This window comes from Lepisma saccharinum, chromosome 29 (assembly GCF_977018435.1).
Source record: "Lepisma saccharinum chromosome 29, izLepSacc3.1, whole genome shotgun sequence".
Lineage (NCBI taxonomy): Eukaryota > Metazoa > Arthropoda > Insecta > Zygentoma > Lepismatidae > Lepisma > Lepisma saccharinum.
The window spans coordinates 27,530,496-27,550,405 of record NC_139257.1 but is presented as its reverse complement, the minus strand read 5'-3'; the positions used below and the strand labels follow the sequence as shown (position 1 = coordinate 27,550,405).

Below are 19,910 nucleotides of genomic sequence, written 5' to 3'. Positions count from 1 at the left end.
CATAGAGAGAAGTTGGTAGAATAGAATTTGGGACGTTGTCAACTTCTATGACTTTTGTGAAAATTAACCTGAAATCATGACATCCAGACGGTAAGTAATTATCTCCAAATTATATGGATTGATTTATATTTCTGGTAAAAAATGTAGAATGCGTTCTATTTGTTATTTGATAAGCATAAATAGAGGAACTTTCACTGGTTCGTGCAATTTCATAATAATGTACTTTCATCGTTCCAGCTGTTGAAAGGTTGGGAAGCATTGCACTTCCTTGCAACGTGATTGTTTTAATACAGGAGACGTATATTATCAATTGCGAATTATTCGTTGAAACATATGAACATAAATTTGTAGTGTTTTCCGGTTTTCTTTGATGCAATATAGTTATCTCGAGAGCAGAAGTTGCATTGATGGTTTGTTTATTTTATGCAATAACTACTAAATAACCCGTTATTATATTTTCGCTTTTCACGAGAAATTTAGGCTCACGTGCTTTTGTTGCCAAGTTAGATTTTATTTATACTATATTGATAAATTGTCATGCGAAAAGAAATTCGTTGTACCGGTGTAATTTTGTTTGAAAGTCCATTATAAGCTGGACGCTATTACTAAGGAGATTTAATACGTGATATAAGAGTTACAGGCAGATATTTTAGGATGCAATAATATGCCAGATATCATGTCTACCAATGCTAAAGCTTACGAAATCAAACTTACCATACATTGATTTTTAAATAGCATTTTGCATATGACATTATACATTGATTTTCTGGAGTTATACAAAATTTCAAGTGCACATTATTTGCGCTTTAAATCTTGCCCCCCCCTCCCCCTCCTTGCATTGTAAGGTTTACAGTGGTTGCTGCTCTGTTGGTTATTGTCCCTGCATGAAATGTATAGGTTTATATTTTATTAACAATACTGCTGCAGGTTCGATACTGGTTGAGGCAGTAGCAAGGTGGAATCTGATTTTTGTTCTTGTGATAATAAGATAAATTGGTGAGCCTGTAAGGAGGTCATATTTCACTCCATTTGGTTGGAGAAACCTGTATTGATGAAACATGTGCTATTCATGTGATCTTACATGGATGTTTGCAATTGCCTTGTCATCTGTTTTGCCCATTAATTGTTCATCCTGATTGTAATGATGATTAAATCTTACCAGTCCTTTCACTGTAAACTATATTTCATTCTGTAACATATATATTTTTTATCTATTTCTTTTCTCTGTGCCAAGGCCCATTAATTAACCCTAGAATGAGCAGGTGATGAAAAGTAATGTAATGGGACAGATTGGGTGAAATGTTCAGTTCAGTGGAACTAAAAATTTGATAACGGTTAGATTGTTCTATGATTTTTTTTTCAAATTCTCCTAGGAGGAAAACTAAGTATCGTAGAATTTTGGCAATCATTGTCACACGGAATTTGTTAACCTTCCTTAAAGTAAAAAGCACTGTTTAGATTTCGAAAAATGTTATTTATGCTGAAAAAAAGTAACTTAAAAATTACCTTATGCAAGCATGCGCGCTCCCCATGGACAATTTATTTTCCATTGACAAGCGACTTTAAGTATTCTAGACTAGTGGGAATTAATGTAGAAGTATATCAGAACCTTAGTAGATTGCATTTTAGAGCTTTATTTTAATGCTAAGAAAACCAAACCAAACCTGGCCTGCCTAACCTAACTATGAAAGCATGTATTGAACAAAATTTTAAGTAATCACTAAAACTCTACAGTATGTGTTAACAGAAGTAAATCAATAAAATCGCAATAAAACAAAAGGAACTTGGGCCAAAAATTTCATGCTATTGGAACATATATTTCAAAACAATATAACAGTATATGTGTGGTACTCATTAATTTGAAAATCATCTTCTGATGGGTACATATAATGTCTTTTGCACAAGGAATATTTATACATACATAATACATTATAAATGTGTGTAAAAAGTGAATATTTTTGTAATATATGAAACTCACATTCTTGATTTTAATCTAGAACACATATTTGCTTCATTTTAGTTATCTGTCAGATATAGTGACAACAATATAAAAAAAGACCTCATAGAGTGGGTCTCCTAGACCCAGTCAAAGTTTCGGTAAAATTTTCATCTCCGAGAAACTTATTTCTTCAAATTTAGAGGAGGAAGTACTTACCGAACTGACTTTCCATAGACTTTTCAAAGGTCGTGGAAGTGTTTTTCCCCATCGTTTAATTTATTTGGCCAGTAAATCATGTATTTTTCAAGATTAATGTCTCTCCGATGCACGAAAGCTGTTCCGTCTATCTCCTTCTACTACGTGAACCAAATGTTGTGTTCGTTTCATGACGTAATGTCTGGGCAGTGTTTCTAACCACGCAGTTTTGTAACTGTGTAAACGTTGCAGAATTATTTTGAATTTTTCTGATGTTGAATAACAATTTTAACCATGTTTGCCTAGTCTAACCTAACCTAACCTTCTCATCCATGGTTCATGGGGCTATTTATGAATGGTGTGTGAGGTTACGTGCATGGGTCATGGTGCTATCCGTAAATGGTGTGTGGGGCTATCCGTGCATGGGTCGTGAAGTTTTCGAACCTGGAAAAAAATACAAAATCAGTAACACGAAAGTAGGTATTTTTCGATGAAGAAGGTTGCAACACTGCATAACCACTGATCATCGACAACGCTAGTCAAGATTTCTCTGCCATATTGCGTGTAACGCAAGCGAAAACGAACAAACAAGAATTACTCGATATGTGGAAAATTGAGATTATTTGCGTGAAAAAAGCCAAATCCCACCCTCAGGAATCCTCACCAATGCAGAATATGTAAGTAACAATGTGAAAAATAAGAAAATATACCAATTTGAGACGTTTCCGAGAGATTAAAACGGTAACAAAGTTTCAATACGTGTAGCTGAATGGCTTTTGCAAAAAATACCTCAAAGATACAACTAGAGAACTCTATAGGATGAAGCCGGAAGATACAAAGTGTGACAGTACAGAATGTTTAGAACTCTCTTGGAGATTTGGAGAACTATTACCACAAGTGTCCCATACTGTCATTAAATGGTTGATGACTGATGATCTCACCAATAGGGAGTGGAATAGATTCTATTCCTGGTCTTGTCACGGGTGTTTCTTTGGTAGTCCCTTCATTATTCATTACTTCCACCTAATTGCCATTCAGTAGCAGCAAAGTAGCATATCCATTCATTCTGTATCTTTTTTTCGTTCCACGTATCCTTCTCCAGTGCTTTTGAATATTTTTAATGCTGTGACTTTTTCTTTACTTGTGGAAAGAAAAACACTAGTGTTTTATTTTATTTTCCATGTACACTATACAAGTTTGGTAGACATCTCTATCCACTTGCATATGATGTGCACTGGATACTTACCAATATCTGTGTGTGATGATTTTTCCATATAGTTCTGAAAATATATTTTGCAGCGAGTGGCAATTTGTACACTTTTGCTTGAGATAGTGCTTGCTTTCTGTGCCTAGTGTTGCCATCTATACCCTGTCCCAACTAACTGTGGAGCAAGGCCGTGCATAGCATCATAGAAGCGAAGGAAATCGAGTGGCCAGATCGAAGCAGTACACGCTGCTGGAAAGACTGGTAACTGCATTTGCTTCCCCCACTCCACACAATTCCGTTCCTCTTATGTGTTCATTGGTGGAGCTGTCTCGCGTCACTATTTGCGCAAAGACTTGTTTGCGTTTGCCTGTTCCACAGTTAGCTGGGACAGAGTTTAGTATGCATTTTGCAGTGGTTCTCCATGCATCTATAGTAAGTTAGGCCAGATAAGTTTTCTTGCCATAGTGTTTAGTCACCTATTTTCCTTCCATTTCCTTTATTGTCATGTGTACAATGTTTAGCATGAAAAAACTTCAAACAACTGAAATAAGGGGTGGAAGATATGTCAGTTTTCCATCTTGGTTTGTAATTGATCATTTTTTTAAAATAATTGTCAAGTTTTCTTTTTTTTTTCTACTTAAATCTGTGATGATAGATTAGTAACCAAGTGCCTTTGATTTTGGATCCCAGGTTCGAGTCCAAGCCCCAGGGGTCCTGGGTTCGAGTCCTGTCCTGGGCATGGATGTTTGCGAGTGTCCATTCATCAATTCCATCATATCATCACTCATCCCCATCCTTGCAAAAGTGGCACAAGAAACAATGTAAAATAAAGCAAATCAATCAGTCGATACCAAGCCAGGACATAGCTGTTTGTCATTAGTGTAAATTCAGATTCAAAATTTGTATTTTTTTTTTAATTACTGCATTTTCGATATAATAGAAGGTTACTGGGGAGAATAGCATTACTTTGTTCAAACAGCATGAAGAAAGATACATTAAAATTGGGCCTGTACTTTCGACTCCTTCCTGAAGTCATCATCCATGACTTCAATTTGTGATTTGAGGTAATAAATAACATTATTTGAGTCAACATGGCAAAACATGTACTAGAAAGAATAGCGAGAACAATGGATGAACAGAATAAGAAAAATTCCCACAGAGGCAGTGAAGAAAACTATTAAGAAACGATAGGGTATTAATTTCTTTAACTTTATTTACCCACAAAAACAGAACACAATAAAGACAGGTTTTACTTTGCAGTAATTATATTTTGTTGTCATAATTCTTACACTTAAGTGGAATATTTTTGTAGAATAATGAATGCATATTCTAATCCAAAGAGAATTGGTTTTGTTTTTAAAAAAATAAGTGTTCAAAGGTTGGATGGAGATCTAAGGACAAGGTAATACATTTTTTTAAATGGAATCCCAGTTCTGTTTTTGAAATGCTAATTTATTGCAAGGCTGGTCAGTCGTTTTTTGTAATTAAATCAGTAATGTCAACCCTTGGACAAGTTTCCACACCTGGAAAAACACAAACTTCGAACAAACAACTTTTTTTTGGACCAAATATCTATACAATTACTCCATTCCCTAGCTGTAATGCTAAATTTCCATCTTTCATATACTATTTTTAGCTATAATAATAATCCGTTGCGCAACAGCCCATGAAGGGCTTAGGCATACCTACCGACTGCCGGTCTCCCTCCCATGCTTTCCTCTGTCACTTCTAAGCGTGGAGATCTGCAACCAGTATTGGAATAGTCGGGGGGGGTCAGCTCGACGTATCCCCAGCCGTTATAGTAGGTCTCCGTGACCGGATTACGGTCACTCACTCGGAGCTCCCCAATTTCCTCACGATGGTGGGTTGCCACCGGCCCTATACGTAGGCCGAATAAATTCCGACCAGAGCCGGATTAGAACCTACGCCGTCCCGGAGCGAACGATCTCAAGACGAGTGAACGCCTTGACCCGCTCGCTATATGCAAGTATAAATATTTGAGTTTGGCAAATATTGAATAAAGGTGCCTGTCGAGCCATGGGTTATTATGTTGGTGAAAAACTGCGCCTTTATTCATACCATTTTTTATATTTTGCCTTGCCACTGTTACTTTTGATAAGTATTTTCCCTGTTGATGAAAAATTGAATAATAATAATGAAATCCCCTTTTTTTTCGTGCTGCTGTAATAGAAATCCATTTGTGCACAAGTTGTTTCTTTCGTTCTGGAAAATAATATTTTTCATGGAAGTCTGCTTTAATTTATTCTGGTGAGAGATGTATGCCCACCAAGGGAACAACACTAGATTAAACTGTCTTGTCTTTCTATCCCTGAATGCAATAAAATTATTCTTATATTTGTAGAACATGATGTTGAACTTTGGTATGAACAGAAACAGAAAAAGAATCTGGTTAACTCAATGTTTCGGAATAGCGAAGTGCTGTAGCTGTTCTTCTAAAGCTATGAGGAAAGTAGATATGATAGCTATTAAAACTACTTGATTTCTGAGAAATGGTAACTAAGAAGTAAATATGTTATTTACAGAGACTTAAAATTTCACTTCTGTGCATATACAGGGTGTACCAAAAGTCCCATTACCCCCCCCCCCTTTGAATTGTAGACAAACCTGCAAAATGTTATTTGAACAGCGTGCGTATGATGAGAGGATGGTACACCATTAAATCACCGCCATTTTCATGGCACAGTATTATTTGCCTCCAGGTGTGATGTGAAATCCTCCGTAACATAAGATGGCAGATCTGGATTTCGAGGTGGCCAATTTAAGATAATTCCTCAATGATGTGTTCAGAGACAAACGGATTGGACGAGGATCGCCAAATTCACCAGCACCTTTAAAATGGCCACCCCGAAGTCCAAATCTGACATCTTGTGATAATACGCTATGGGGCACATCAAACAGAAAGTCGCCCATAGTCGTTATCAGACAACTGAGGAACTTCAAGAAGCTGTTCGCAGTGCGTTTGCTTCTTTTACGCCAGCCAAGTTACGGAGGATTTCACATCGCACATGGGGGCGAATAATACTGTGCCATGAAAATGGCGCACACAGTGTAATGGTGGCCATTGGTCTGATTTAATGGTATACCATCCTCTCATCATACGCATGCTGTTAAAATAACATTTTGCAGGTTTGTCTTCAATTCAAAGAGAGGGTAATGGGACTTTTCGTACACCCTGTATATTATTATTATCTTTTACTTGTAGTAGGGTTACATATTACATAGGTAACAACATTCATATGAAAATGCTTTGCACAAATAATCAAGCTGTAGTGGTAATGTCGTCACCTTGTAATCAAGGGTTCCCAGGTTTGATAACCATTGGAGGCACATGGGATAGTAGTTTTGATCTTAGTTTAAACTGTAGATCCAGTCCGATTAGCCTATCTGTGCATAAAGTGGGCTTAAAAACAAGAAATAAACGAATAATCAAGCTATAAATATCAAATATTGGGTCTTGGATTCAAATCCCGGCCTGGGCAGGTGTATTTGAGTGTTTCTTCATCAATTTCATCATACCATCACTTGTCCTCACCTTTGCGATTGGCCCAAAGTGGCAGATAATCGAGTAGAAGAGTTCGTTAAATAGCCAAAATTACCTTTGGCCAACGGTATGTTATTGCGTTGGGCCAACCGTTGGCCAACCATTTTCAGTACGGTTGGCCCAACGTTCGGTCAACCACTTTTGGTTACTTGGGATAGTCCATACTTCTCTTTTTTAAAGTTTTTAATACAGGAGTAATTCTCCTACAATATTCTTCAAATTGCTCCTCCATCTTAAAAATTGTCTGCTCTGCGCAATGTCTTATGGGAACAAAAGTTTATCGACAAGTACGCTAACAATTATCGTGTGAGGCGAAAGCATGCAAATGGGTAGCCAGTCCAGCAAATCCAGTTCAGTGTGATTCGGGCTTAACTTCTATGGCTTGTCTTGTAACTTTTCCTTTGTGTCTGTTAATTCCTGTTCAATAGAAAAATTGCCTTGGGAAGCCATTTCTTAGGAAGAGAATGATAAACGCGCCTCGAGTCATTAAGGGTGCCACCAAAAAAACCTTAACTGATCTTACTTTCCCAAGGATGCTTGCAAGAAGGGCAATATTTTTTGGCGGCATCCCAAAACTTGAGTTAACATTAATTTAGGGGGAGAAATTGGTGGGTTCAGCTTGTCCGCTGGTTGGCAGCAGTGTCTGGCAATTGTTCCTAATTTCCCTCATGCCAGTGACCCTTTTCACTAATTCCCACATCTTAAGCTTTTTTTCCCAGAAGATATTCAAGGAAGGTAACGATGGATCTCCCTCGGTTCTAGAATATATAGCTATTTCTGGATGTTTTTCCAGCATGGTGGAAGTATATTTCTCTCTCTCTCTCTCTCTCTGTTGAAAGAAAAGAGGAAGGAATCTCCCTCTCTCTTCCTTTCTTAGAAAGAAAGAAAATGGAGGAAGAAAGAGAAAAGTCTCTCTCTCTCTCGACTCCTTTCTCTTTGCTCTCTCTCTTCTTTCTTCTTCTTTCTTGAGAGAAAGAGGAAAACCCCTCCCTCCAGTGACCCCTCTTTCTTTCCAGGAAAGAAGAAGAAGAAGCCCTCCCGACTCTCTCTCCCTCTCTCTCTTTTGTCACACCCAGACAGACAGAGAGAGAGGCGTTCTTGCTTTCTGTCCTTTAGGAAGGAAAGAAGAGAGAGAGAAGAAGAAAGAAGGAGAGAGGGAGGACTTTTTTCTTTCTCTTACTTTCCTTTCCTTACTTCTCTCTCTCTCCGATAGAGAGAGAGAGCCACCCCCCTCTTCTAAAGATTGATTCGCTTAAAGTTCATGGGGAGGGAAATAAAATTGAAGGTTGAGGAAACCCAGGCTTTCCGCCTCCTGTTCAAGGTGGGGAAACCGGTGTTGCTACCTGTTGCTAAAGTCAGCGCGTTCATTATATCCCCAGCGGTTAACAAAGGGAGCGGTACTCTTTGTTAAAAGAAACACCCAAGCTGGCGGTTTTCTTTTGAAGTAGAAGCAACAAACTGGAGTAGGAAAGCGATGTTGCCAAATTGAAGAGATAAAGAGGAAAAGCAGAAGAAAATTGTAAGGAAAAAAGAAAAAGAAAGAGAAACAAGATTAAAGAATATGGAAAGAGAAAATAAATAAACATAAAGATTAAAAAGGAAGTGTTTAAGGGTATTATCGAAAGGGGGGGGGAGAAATATCCAACTCTTACATATTAGGCCTTAATTGACACCGGTGTTCTGGGGGGATTCTGAATTAAACGTGTTAAATACTCAAATTGAGTTTTATAAAACCACTCAAAAATACTATTTATATGCATATTTACATATTTTAATTTACTACATTTAACCAATCAATGTGCTAGCTTTTAAGTTTTTTCGAAAATCGAACAATCAAAAAATATGGACAATGTAACATGGTATATCATTGAAATAGACATCATCTATTACACATTCATCCAAACTATGGGGTTTATGAACGATTTTAGGGGTGGTCTTGAGTGATGGGCACCCCTGTTTAGGAAATAAGGGCAGATCAAGAATAGTGTTCTGTAAAGCTAAGAAAAAGTTACTTTCGGTAGACACACTGTCGTAATTAAATACTTTGTGGGAATTACGATATGGTTTGAGGGCGCGAATGATGTTTTTTGGGGGGGCACATGATATAATCTGGGGGGGGACGAATGACATGATTTTTGGGGGAATGCGCCATTGGCTTTGAGGGGGGTGGGCACCTGTGCTCTCCATGAAGGAAATAATACTCTGCAGTTTTGTCTTCATACTTAGGATTTTCACTAGCAGCCGTGAGTGATAACTTGCATTATGCAAAGTCTAAGGAAAAAACTAAAAGCACAACACTATAACAAAGCAACAAAACAGCACCATAACACAACACAACTAGTTAAAAAGAATCAACCCCGCACGTGGTTATGGATCAAAAATAATGAGAGGCGCCTTGCAACTACAAGAAATGCAAGTAAAGAAAATGTGGCAACAACGTCTGAGTGCACGCGCTTATCGGGAGCGGCTTGGCTATTGTTTGCTATTGTTGTCAGTGTTAAGTTTTATAAAAGGGTTGCCGATGGGGACATAATAAACGCGCGGACTATACACGCCTGACTTTTGTCCAGTCGTGTCAACAACCTCCCTTCGCTCGCATATCAGGGAGAGGCAGGGAATCTGAGACAACCATTAGGCTTCGCCGTGCTTGCCTTGTTGTGGGTGCCACCTGTTTCGAAAACGACCCAAAACGAAAAATTTGCCAACGCAGAATACCACGAGAATTCCCCCTCACCACGGCAACTGGACAAAGCCGATTGGTTCAGCGGTTCATGTGACCCTCCATGGGTTTCTACAGAAAGGACAAAAATATAATTTCCAAAGTCCGTTCTTTAGCTGCAACCACTGAGTGATATAGACCATCTTAATACAGGGTGTCCACAAATTATCTTTACAACTTCAAATCTAAATAATGGAACGAGGTATCTCAGTTCTGTTTCCTTCATTTAAAAGAGAAACTCACAAAGTTTTTTTTTTACCACCTCAATGCATCTCTATGTGTGCCCTGTTGCCCGTAGGATATCAAGACGATACTCGATTTCCTGCCATTTCCGCTCTAGTACCTCCCCAGTAAGTGTTGCGATGGCTGCAGTGATCCTTTGCCGTAGGGCTTGAATATTGGGAACTGGCGTTCGGTACACAATATCCTTAACATAACCCCAAAAAAGAAATCGAAAGGGGTTATGTCGAGTGATCTTGGTGGCCAAGTAACTGGGCCATTCCTCCCAATCCATCGACCAGGAAAATGTTCATCTAAGGTCGATTTCTCGAACCTCGTAAGGCTTTTTAGACCCCCAAATTCGACAGTTATGCCTATTCAATAATTTACGAGAAAAGGAAACACACTGTACCTTCTCCTGTGGAGTAGTCATTTTGTGGAAATGTGACGTCACATCTTCCCCACTTACTCAATGTACCTGAAAAAACAGGAAACAAAACTTTGAGAGTTTCTCTTTTACATGTAGGCAACAGAACTGAGATACCTCGTTCCGTTATTTAGATTTGAAGTTCTAAAGATAATTTGTGGACACCCTGTATATATATATATATATATATATAAAGAACTGAATGTAAAATTTCAGCCGCCAGGTGAAAATTTTCAGGTGACTGGCCGTCCTGTATTTTTCTATCCCTGGTAGAGAGAGATTATTTCCATAACATCTTCATCTTTGGATGTTATGCATTTGAAGCTACGGAACGAGTCACAACTCTTGAAGCAGCCAATCAACGAAGCGAGCCGCTGACGACATCTCAACCCAGAACCTATCGCTAAGCCACCTGCTCAGGCTCGACACGCCCACTAGGTTCGCTAGACAGACTCGCGTAGTCCGCTGGAGATGTTCGGAAAGTAATTCGACAGTATGTGCAGGAGAGTTTTGAAATAACGAGAAATTCAAGAGGTGACTGAAAAATATTAGGCCTGACTATACTCTGTCCCGGAAATCTGGAGCGAGCGAACGAAAGCATGCGTATGTGCTTAAGTAGTGATTCGAGAGGGCTCCCTCCACCAATGAATACGTAAGAGGGAACGGGATTGCGTGGAGGGGAAAGAGCGACTGCCGCGACCAGCCTTTGCAGCAGCGTGTACTGCTTCGCTCCGCCCACTTCTTGGACGGCCTTGCTCCATAGATTCCCGGGATTGAGTATATGAAATAGGATTGCCTAGAGCGGATGTTGGAAGTAACCTCGCCTGAGGCACATGTCTTTTTATAGGCCTTGCAGGGTTGATAAAAATAATGATTTTTATTTTTAAAAAATCATTTCTTAATTTTTTTTATTTAAATCAATTTTTCATGTATTGTTTTTAAAAACTCGCTTAAAATTGATTGTATGGTTTTTTGGCACGACACACACAGCTTTTTCATATAAAGGCTTTTTCTGGTAAGCGGCCATGTAAAATATTTGAACACTTTGATTCAAGCAAATAACATTATATGTACATATATATTTGTCTGTTTCTGATAATAATCCTTTGCGCAACAGCCCTGAAGGGCCTAGGCATACCTACCGACTGCCGGTCTCCCTCCCACGCTTTCCTTCGTCACCTCTATACCTGCCGCCAGGGACGGCGCCAGGGGTGGGCACGGGTGGGCAAGCGCCCACCCAAAAATTCCTGTGCCCACCCGATTGCCCACCCAATCAAATTCAATAAGTACATATACTTGGAGATATATGAATAATTCGATAAATAAGTGTATCCTGGTGTTCATAACATATATATTTTACTTGTGAATATTATCTATGCTAGAAATATTCACATATTATCAACCCATAAAAAGCCAATTTTGTTATTAGAAAGTGAAAGTAAATACTAGAGCTATTGAAACAAAATGAACTTGTGGACTGCAGCTCCGAGCCTCCACATTACGTATATAAATTCCGGTCTGGGTATGGTTAAAATTATCTCTAAATAAACAAATAAAAACATCATCTTACCGTTACTTCCTCCGGCAACACAATACATTATTTTGATATTTTTAATTATTATTATTAGAATAATTTAATCAAGAATACTTAGATGGGCAGGCCATGTGACACGAATGGCAGAAAAAAAAATAGTTTACAGGATTCTTGTTGGGAAACCTGATGGCAAGAGACCAGTAGGAAAGCCAAGACGAGGATGGAGGGATAACGTTGAGATGGACCTAAAAGAAATCGGCAAGGATCGAAATGATTGGATTGATCTTGCCCCGAATAGGGACAGATGAAAGGCTTCTGTTGCTGAAGCCATAAACCTTCGGGTTTAATTATGCTAGAGATTATAATATACTTTTAATTAGCTCTGTATTAAAATTCCAGAAGTGTCCCTTTTTTTATTTCATTACAATTTTTATATACTTGTTATCTTCAAATATCAATATGGTATGCGAAATATCAACTTTATATTCATTTTACTAATAAGAAGGAATCACAATAGTCACTACAATACTGCAGTGAATAAATTTTAATAAACCAGTTATGTATGGAAAAAGCTACAGAATTATTCAATTGCTAATGAGTGGCTTATCCTATTTAGAAATCCTCGTTCCATACATAAATTTTGCCACATGAATCTGCCGAAAATGTCAACATAATCTGTACATGCAGCTGAAGTAAAGAAAAAAGTTATGTCACGAAGTATCCAGAAGACGATTTTGTTAGTTTGTTTTTAAGCCCACTTTTATGCTCAGATAGGCTAATCGGGACTAAACCTACAGTTTAACGTGGAACCAGTGTGCATTGTGCTTCCACCAGAGGAGGGGGGAGTCGAACACAGGACGTCTTCATTATAATGCGACAGCGTTATGCCTTTGGGGAAAAATATACAGAAAAAACTCGCACCAAACGTGGCATTTTATCACCACAGAAGATGCGTCCATTTTAGGAGGGTTATTGCCTGAGACGAACATTTGAGACTTTCGGAAAACAACATCATTGTTCACGGAATTAGCTGCCTTGACTTGATCCATTAATGAAACGCTGTGCAATTGAAACTACCATCTCAACTTTCTAAGAGGTATGAACTAATGTAACTCCATTTTTGGAAGAGTAAGTTGTGGTTGATTTGTTATATTTAACCTTTAAACAGCCGAGCCGGTTTTCGAAAGTAACCCCTCTCTCGCGGCGGTCTTTGCGCGCAATTTTTAAATTTTTGCACTTATTTCAGAAAAACGTTATATCTCTGAGACTATTTGAGCAATCTACTTCGGATAAATTTTGTTTGAAAACAAAAACATCGGAGCACGCGACCGTGTACAATTTAGAAAACCCAAGTGAGAAAAACGCGGTTGGGAGGTGCCAAGTCCCCAAATTTCAATGAAAAACAAATCTGGCGTTCGCCTCCTCTTCTCCCGTTATTTTGAAAAAAGGGCGCAAACTTTTGCATTGTTTTCAAAGAGTAGACCTTTTGCAACAAAGTGAAACTTGTTTCAAGTTCTAGTTCTCATACAAGCTGAAATATGACGCAATATGTACAATTTGCATTTTGGCTAAAAATAGCTAATTTGCATATTAGAGAAAGGGGGAGGGGGTTCTTCCAGATGACATTTCAAAGTCTTATCTCAACATCTGTCAGCGTTTACAACCTCACATACAAGTATGAAGGTCCTAAAAGCACGTGAATGTTGTAATCGGCACCATGGGTCATATATGACCCATTGGCTGTTTAAAGGTTAAAGTCATTTTTCTGCTAATTTTGATAATGATGACGATAAGGTTCAATGGTGATTACATTAAAGTTAGGAAGGGGCGAAAACAAACACAAGCTGACACTCAAAATACAAACCCTAATAAATTATTACTTTGACAGTGGTTCCAAGCACCAGGGACTCGTTGCCCTGAAAGAATAAAGTTTCCAGGGTGTGCTGCACAGGATAGAGGTTGACATTCTAGTGTGTTCGAAATGGTCAGGCCATGCAACCCAAGTCATTATGAAAAATATATGAATTATTACTGGCACGGTGATCAACTTCGATGAATTCCTTGTGTCCTAAATCATTTTGTCACCTCAAAAAATATGTTCATGTAACCATACGTGTATTGCTTCTCCCGCATTAGTAACATGAGAGTTCAGAAAACGAATAGCAACTTAGCTAATAATCTCTTCAATTCTGAACAGATTTTTTGATCTTACTTGTTTGTGAGTGATATTCTGTCAAAATAGCCTTTCATTAGCCTAGGAATACTTCATGGACAACGAACAAAGAATTTGATTTCCGTGTATGTTTTAAATCATTCCTAATAAGACGTTCATTTTAATCCAAACATTCAGTGGCGGCGATTAGGAGGAGCGAGAAGAGGGGGATGCAGTTCCGCCGCCACATTTTGCCACTTTTTGCCCCCGCACTATGGTCTCTTTATGCTAAGCCTTTCCTACCAAGAAAAAGTATCTTGTCCTTGCCCCTCAAATGTTGGAACCCAATCGCTGCTACTACAAACATTCAGATAGATTTGTCAGTTGTACAAACCTTGTAAGCTAAGAAAAGTGACCCCCAAGGAGCAGGGACGGCGCCAGGGGTGGGCACGGGTGGGCAAGCGCCCACCCAAAAATTCCTGTGCCCACCCGATTGCCCACCCAATGAAATTCAATAAATACATATACTTGGAGATATATGAATAATTCGATAAATAAGTGTATTCTGGTGTTCATAACATGTATATTTTACTTGTGAATATTATCTATGCTAGAAATATTCACATATTATCAACCCATAAAAAGCCAATTTTGTCATTAGAAAGTGAAAGTAAATACTAGAGCTATTGTAACAAAAATTGTGATAAAATGAATACTTCCATGATTAAAAGCAGCTAGTAGGCTTAGGAGGCTCAAAATTATGCAGGGTATGATCAAGATTATATCAGAATTTAGGTCGAACTTGAGGACTGTAGCTCCGAGCCTCCACATACGTATATAAATCCCGCCCTGGGTATGGTTAAAATAATCTCCAAATAAACAAATAAAATCATCATCTTAGCCTTACTTCCTCCGGCAACACAATACATTATTTTGACTTTTTAATTATTATTATTAGAATAATTTAATCAAGAAGACTTAGATGGGCAGGCCATGTGACACAAATGCAGAGGAAAAAAATAGTTTACAGGATTCTTGTTGGGAAACCTGATGGTAAGAGAGCAGTAGGAAGGCCAAGACGAGGATGGAGGGGTAACGTTGAGATGGACCTAAAATAAATCGGCAAGGATCGAAAAGATTGGATTGATCTTGCCCCGAATAGGGACAGATGGAAGGCTTCTGTTGCTGAAGCCATAAACCTTCGGGTTTAAGAATGCTAGAGAGTATAATATAGTTTGTATGTAGCACGGCATTAAAATTCCAGAAGTGTCCCTTTTTTATTTCATTACAATTTTTATATACTTGTTATCTTCAAATATCAATATGGTATGCGAAATATTAACTTTATATTCATTCTACTAATAAGAAGGAATCACAAAAATTACTACAATACTGCAGTTAATAAATTTTAATAAACCAGTTTTGTATGGAAAAAGCTACATAATTATTCAATTGCTAATGAGTGGCTTATCCTATTTAGAAATCCTCTTTCCACACATAAGTTTTGCCACATGAATCAGCCGAAAATGTCAACAGAATCTGTAGATGAAGCTGAAGTAGAGAAAAAAAAGTTATGTCACGAAGTATCCAGAAGACGATTTTATTAGTTTGTTTTTAAATCCACTTTTATACTCATATAGGCTAATCGGGACTAAACCTACAGTTTAACGTGGAACCAGTGTGCATTGTGCTTCCACCAGAGGAGGAGGGAGTTGCACACGGGACCTCTTCATTATAATGCGACAGCGTTATGCCTTTGTGGAAAAATATACAGAATGAACTCGCACCAAACGTGGCATTTTATCACTACAGAAGATGCGTCCATTTTAGGAGGGCTATTGCCTCAGACAAATATTTGAGACTTTCGGAAAAGAACATCATTGTTCACGGAATTAGCTGCCTTGATCTACTAATGAAACACTGTGCAATTGAAACTACCATCTCAACTTTCTAAGAGGTATGAAATAATGCAACTCCATTTTTGGAAGAGTAAGTTGTGGTTGATTTGTTATATTTAACCTTTAAACCTTTCGAAAGTAACCCCTCTCTCGCCGCGGCCTTTGCGCGCGATTTTTAAATTTTTACACTTATTTCAGAAAAACGTTATATCTCTGAGACTATTTGAGCAATCTACTTCGGATAACTTTTGTTTGAAAACAAAAACATCGGAGCACGCGACCGTGTACAATTCAGAAAGCCCAATTGAGAAAAACGGGGTTGGGAGGGGCCAAGTCCCCAAATGTCAATGAAAAAATCTGACGTTCGCCCCCTCTTCTTCCGTTATTTTGGAAAATGGCGCAAACTTTTGCATTGTTTTCAAAGAATAGATTTTTTGCAACAAAGGGAACTTAACTTCTTTCAAGTCTCTAGTCCTCATACAGGCTGAAATATGACGCAATATGTCATATTAGAGAATAAATTAGTATATCTCGGAGACTATTTGAGCAATCTACTTCGGATAACTTTTGTTTGAACGCAAAAACATCGGAGCACGGGACCGTGTACAAATCAGAAAGCCCAAGTGAGAAAAACGGGGTTAGCCTTTCGTTAGCCTAAGAATACTTCACGGACAATGAACAAAGAATTTGATTTCCCTGTGTGTTTTAAATCATTCCTAATAAGACGTTCATTTTAATCCAAACATTCAGTGGCGGCGATTAGGAGGACCGGGAAGTGGGGGATGCAGTTCCATCGCCAAATTTTGCCACTTTTTGCCCCCGCACGATGGCCTCTTTATGCTAAGCCTTTTCTACCAAGAAAAAGTATATTGTCTTTGCCCCTCAAATGTTGGCACCCAATCGCCGCTACTACAAACATTGAGATAGATTTCTCAGTTGTACAAACCTTGTAAGCTAAGAAAAGTGACCCCTAAGGAGTAAAAAAAACTCTTTCAGTTAAAAACTCATACGATGAAAATACTATGCTCACGAACATGCATTTAAATTACGAGAAACTTCACGATTATCTACCGTCGCACTTTCTATCATTGTCAAGTATGTGCCTTGTATTTGCAACACAAGCTTAAACCTAATTCACATTTATTTCACTGTATTAACATGCATGAAAGAATGTGATTAGAATGTATGCCTGCGCATGGGTAAACACTTCCTTGAAATAATTGTGTCCATCAGAGACAAAGCGAAAGGAAATGGAACAAGATGCGAGAATAGATTAGAAAAGAATAAAAAGAAAACAAGAAAAGGGAAGGGAAAAGAAGTAAGAAGAAAATCGGGAGTGTAAGAGAGAGGGGGATACATACGTCTTACATACACCATATAAAATATATATGGTCTTACATTTATACTGCCCACCCTAATCTATCAATAAGGAGCTTCTGCCCACCCGGTCGAAAATTTCTGGCGCCGCCCCTGCCAAGGAGTAAGAAAACTCTTTCAGTCAAAAACTCATACGATGAAAATACTATGCTGAGGAACATGCATTTAAATTACGAGAAACTTCACGATTGTCTACCATCGCACTATCTATCATTGTCGCCGAATACATCAAATCAAGTATGTGCCCTATATTTGCAACACAAGCTTAAACCTAATTCACATTTATTTCACTGTATTAACATGCATGAAAGAATGTGATTAGAATGTATGGCTGGGGTATGGCTGCGCATGTGTAAACACTTCCTTGAAATAATTGTGTCCATCAGAGACAAAGCGAAAGGAAATGGAACAAGATGCGACAATAGATTAGAAAAGAATAAGAAAGAAAACAAGAAAAGGGAAGGGAAAAGAAGTAAGAGGAAAATCGGGAGTGTAAGAGAGAGGGGGATACATACATCTTACGTACGCATACATGGTCTTACATTTATACTGCCCAACCTAATATATCAATAAGGAGCTTCTGCCCACCCGGTCGAAAATTTCTGGCGCCGCCCCTGCCTGCCGCAAAATTAGTTTGGTATTGAGAGCTGAAGGAACACGCGTCACGGTGTTGCCATATCATGCGGTACAGTACGCACTGCAGCCGTCTGACGCTGTGTCGAGGAAAACGTGTTATGAAAAGGAACAACAATGATGAAATGTGTTATTGTTTTTCGAGGAAAATAAAATAACAATGATGACAACAATGATGAATGTGTTATTGTTTTTTCTATTCATTTCCATCTCCCTTACAACATGAACGAATTAATGAAACGAGCATTGTTTACAGATTACCTTTTCAATCCATTCTGTATATACACTTTCAATAATCATTTCTTTCCGAAGTCGCCGTTAAAGTCTGCCCGTCTTTCAATTATACCGCAACTGAAGTGCACAAAGTCCAGTTGGTGGGGAGTCTGACTTTCACGCGTGAGACACGCGGTGGTTTGTGGAACTTTTTCAAATATCCCGAGCGGCTCCGGGGTCGACTCAGCCCAAGTGAGTACCTGGGGCAAACCTGTGGTAAAGGCGGTTGGTGAACCACATCACCGCATCACATCCATAATATGGCCTAGGTCGAGGTCGAGAATGTGTGGAGCTCTACCTCCACATCTCCATATGCCTCCATACTTTATTTTGGGTCTATTATTTTTTTTTTGGTATGAGAATCCCAGAGATTTTATGACTGTCCTTAAAGATGTTTCCCCATCTTGAAAAAATGCCGAATCTTTCAACGAAACGCGCAGTTTCCCAACAGTGGGATGATCTTTCCTCCTATAATAAGAGTAAATATGGGGAGAATAGCATCTTGCTGAAAAGTATCTAAATTTGTCACGCGTTTACTGATATTCCTCTTCTTTCCTGGGGTTTCCAATTTCGAAGCCTCGCATTTATTTATTTATTTATTTCTACCACATTATATTTTTCTTTCCCTATGGTAACAATAGTGTTCTTAGACACGCCGAAAGCAGCAGCAGTCCTGTCCAGAACTTTGTTTACAGAAATGATTCGACCCCCCATTGTTTTTCTCTTGCTCAAATTATTTGCGCTCAGAACAAACCATCTCCCGCGTTTGTCCTTTGATAAGAATTCCTTTTTCTTTTAGTGCATGGCCTCTTTGGTACATTGTCATCTCGAGTATTGCCTCCTGTGCTTGACATTCTTCACACAAGCACACGACACACTCAAGCAGAACACACAAAATTATGTACAAAAAATAACACACTAAAACAACACGCTATATACAACAAAGAATACTCTAAATTCAATAAACACTAAACAAACGGACTGGTTAAAATATCACAGTAACGCAACGCAACAAACAAACAACACGTCCTCTCCCAACAACATGAAATCTGATCGCAGGAAGAATCGTCCGATAAGCGGCAACACCGAGAAAAACGTTTTCTGTTGCTAGGTAACCAGGGCCTGGGTGAAGCACTGGGAAGATTTTGATTGGCTCGCATGCCAGCAACCCAACCTCCCGCGGTGACGTAGACCCGATTTCAACACGTGGTTCACAAGTGTCAATACCAAACTAATTTTGCGGCAGGTTTATAAGTGTGGAGATCTGCAACCAGTATTGGAATAGTCGGGGGGTCAGCCCGACGTATCCCCAGCCGTTACAGTAGGTTTCCGGGACCGGGTTACGCTTACTCATTCGAAACTCCCCAATTTCCTGACGATGGTGGGTTACCACCAGCCCTATACGTAGGCCGAATAAATTCCGACCAGAGCCGGATTCGAACCTACGCCGTCCCGCAGCGAACGATACTGATACTCTATATATGAATTTACTATGGAAATGTTTGTGTGTTAATGAATCTATAATAATTTCAGTAACTTTTTTCTTGTAGTGCAAATATAACATTCTGGATGTACTATATAATTGTAACTTAAAATATTTTTTATTGTCTTTGTAGCTGAATTTTGGGAATTTTATTAATCATAGTTTCAGGGTTGCTACGCGACTGGAAAACAGGGAAAAGTCAGGGAATTTGGTTGGTCAGGGAAAAGTCAGGGAATTTTGCATATTTTCTGGAATTTACGCGCATTTTGGAGTTGCAGGAGAACAAACAGTT

General features: G+C 38.7%; 1 protein-coding gene across 1 annotated transcript in view; it reads left to right on the top strand.

Annotated features, from left to right (window-relative positions):
- csw (protein tyrosine phosphatase non-receptor type corkscrew) overlaps positions 1-19,910 on the top strand; it is a 360,418-nt gene continuing 340,508 nt past the window's right edge. Inside the window, exon 1 of the mRNA XM_083114870.1 lies at positions 1-90. Coding sequence (XP_082970996.1) covers positions 77-90 — 14 coding nt within the window. The 5' untranslated portion in view covers positions 1-76. The remainder of the gene's footprint in view (positions 91-19,910) is intronic.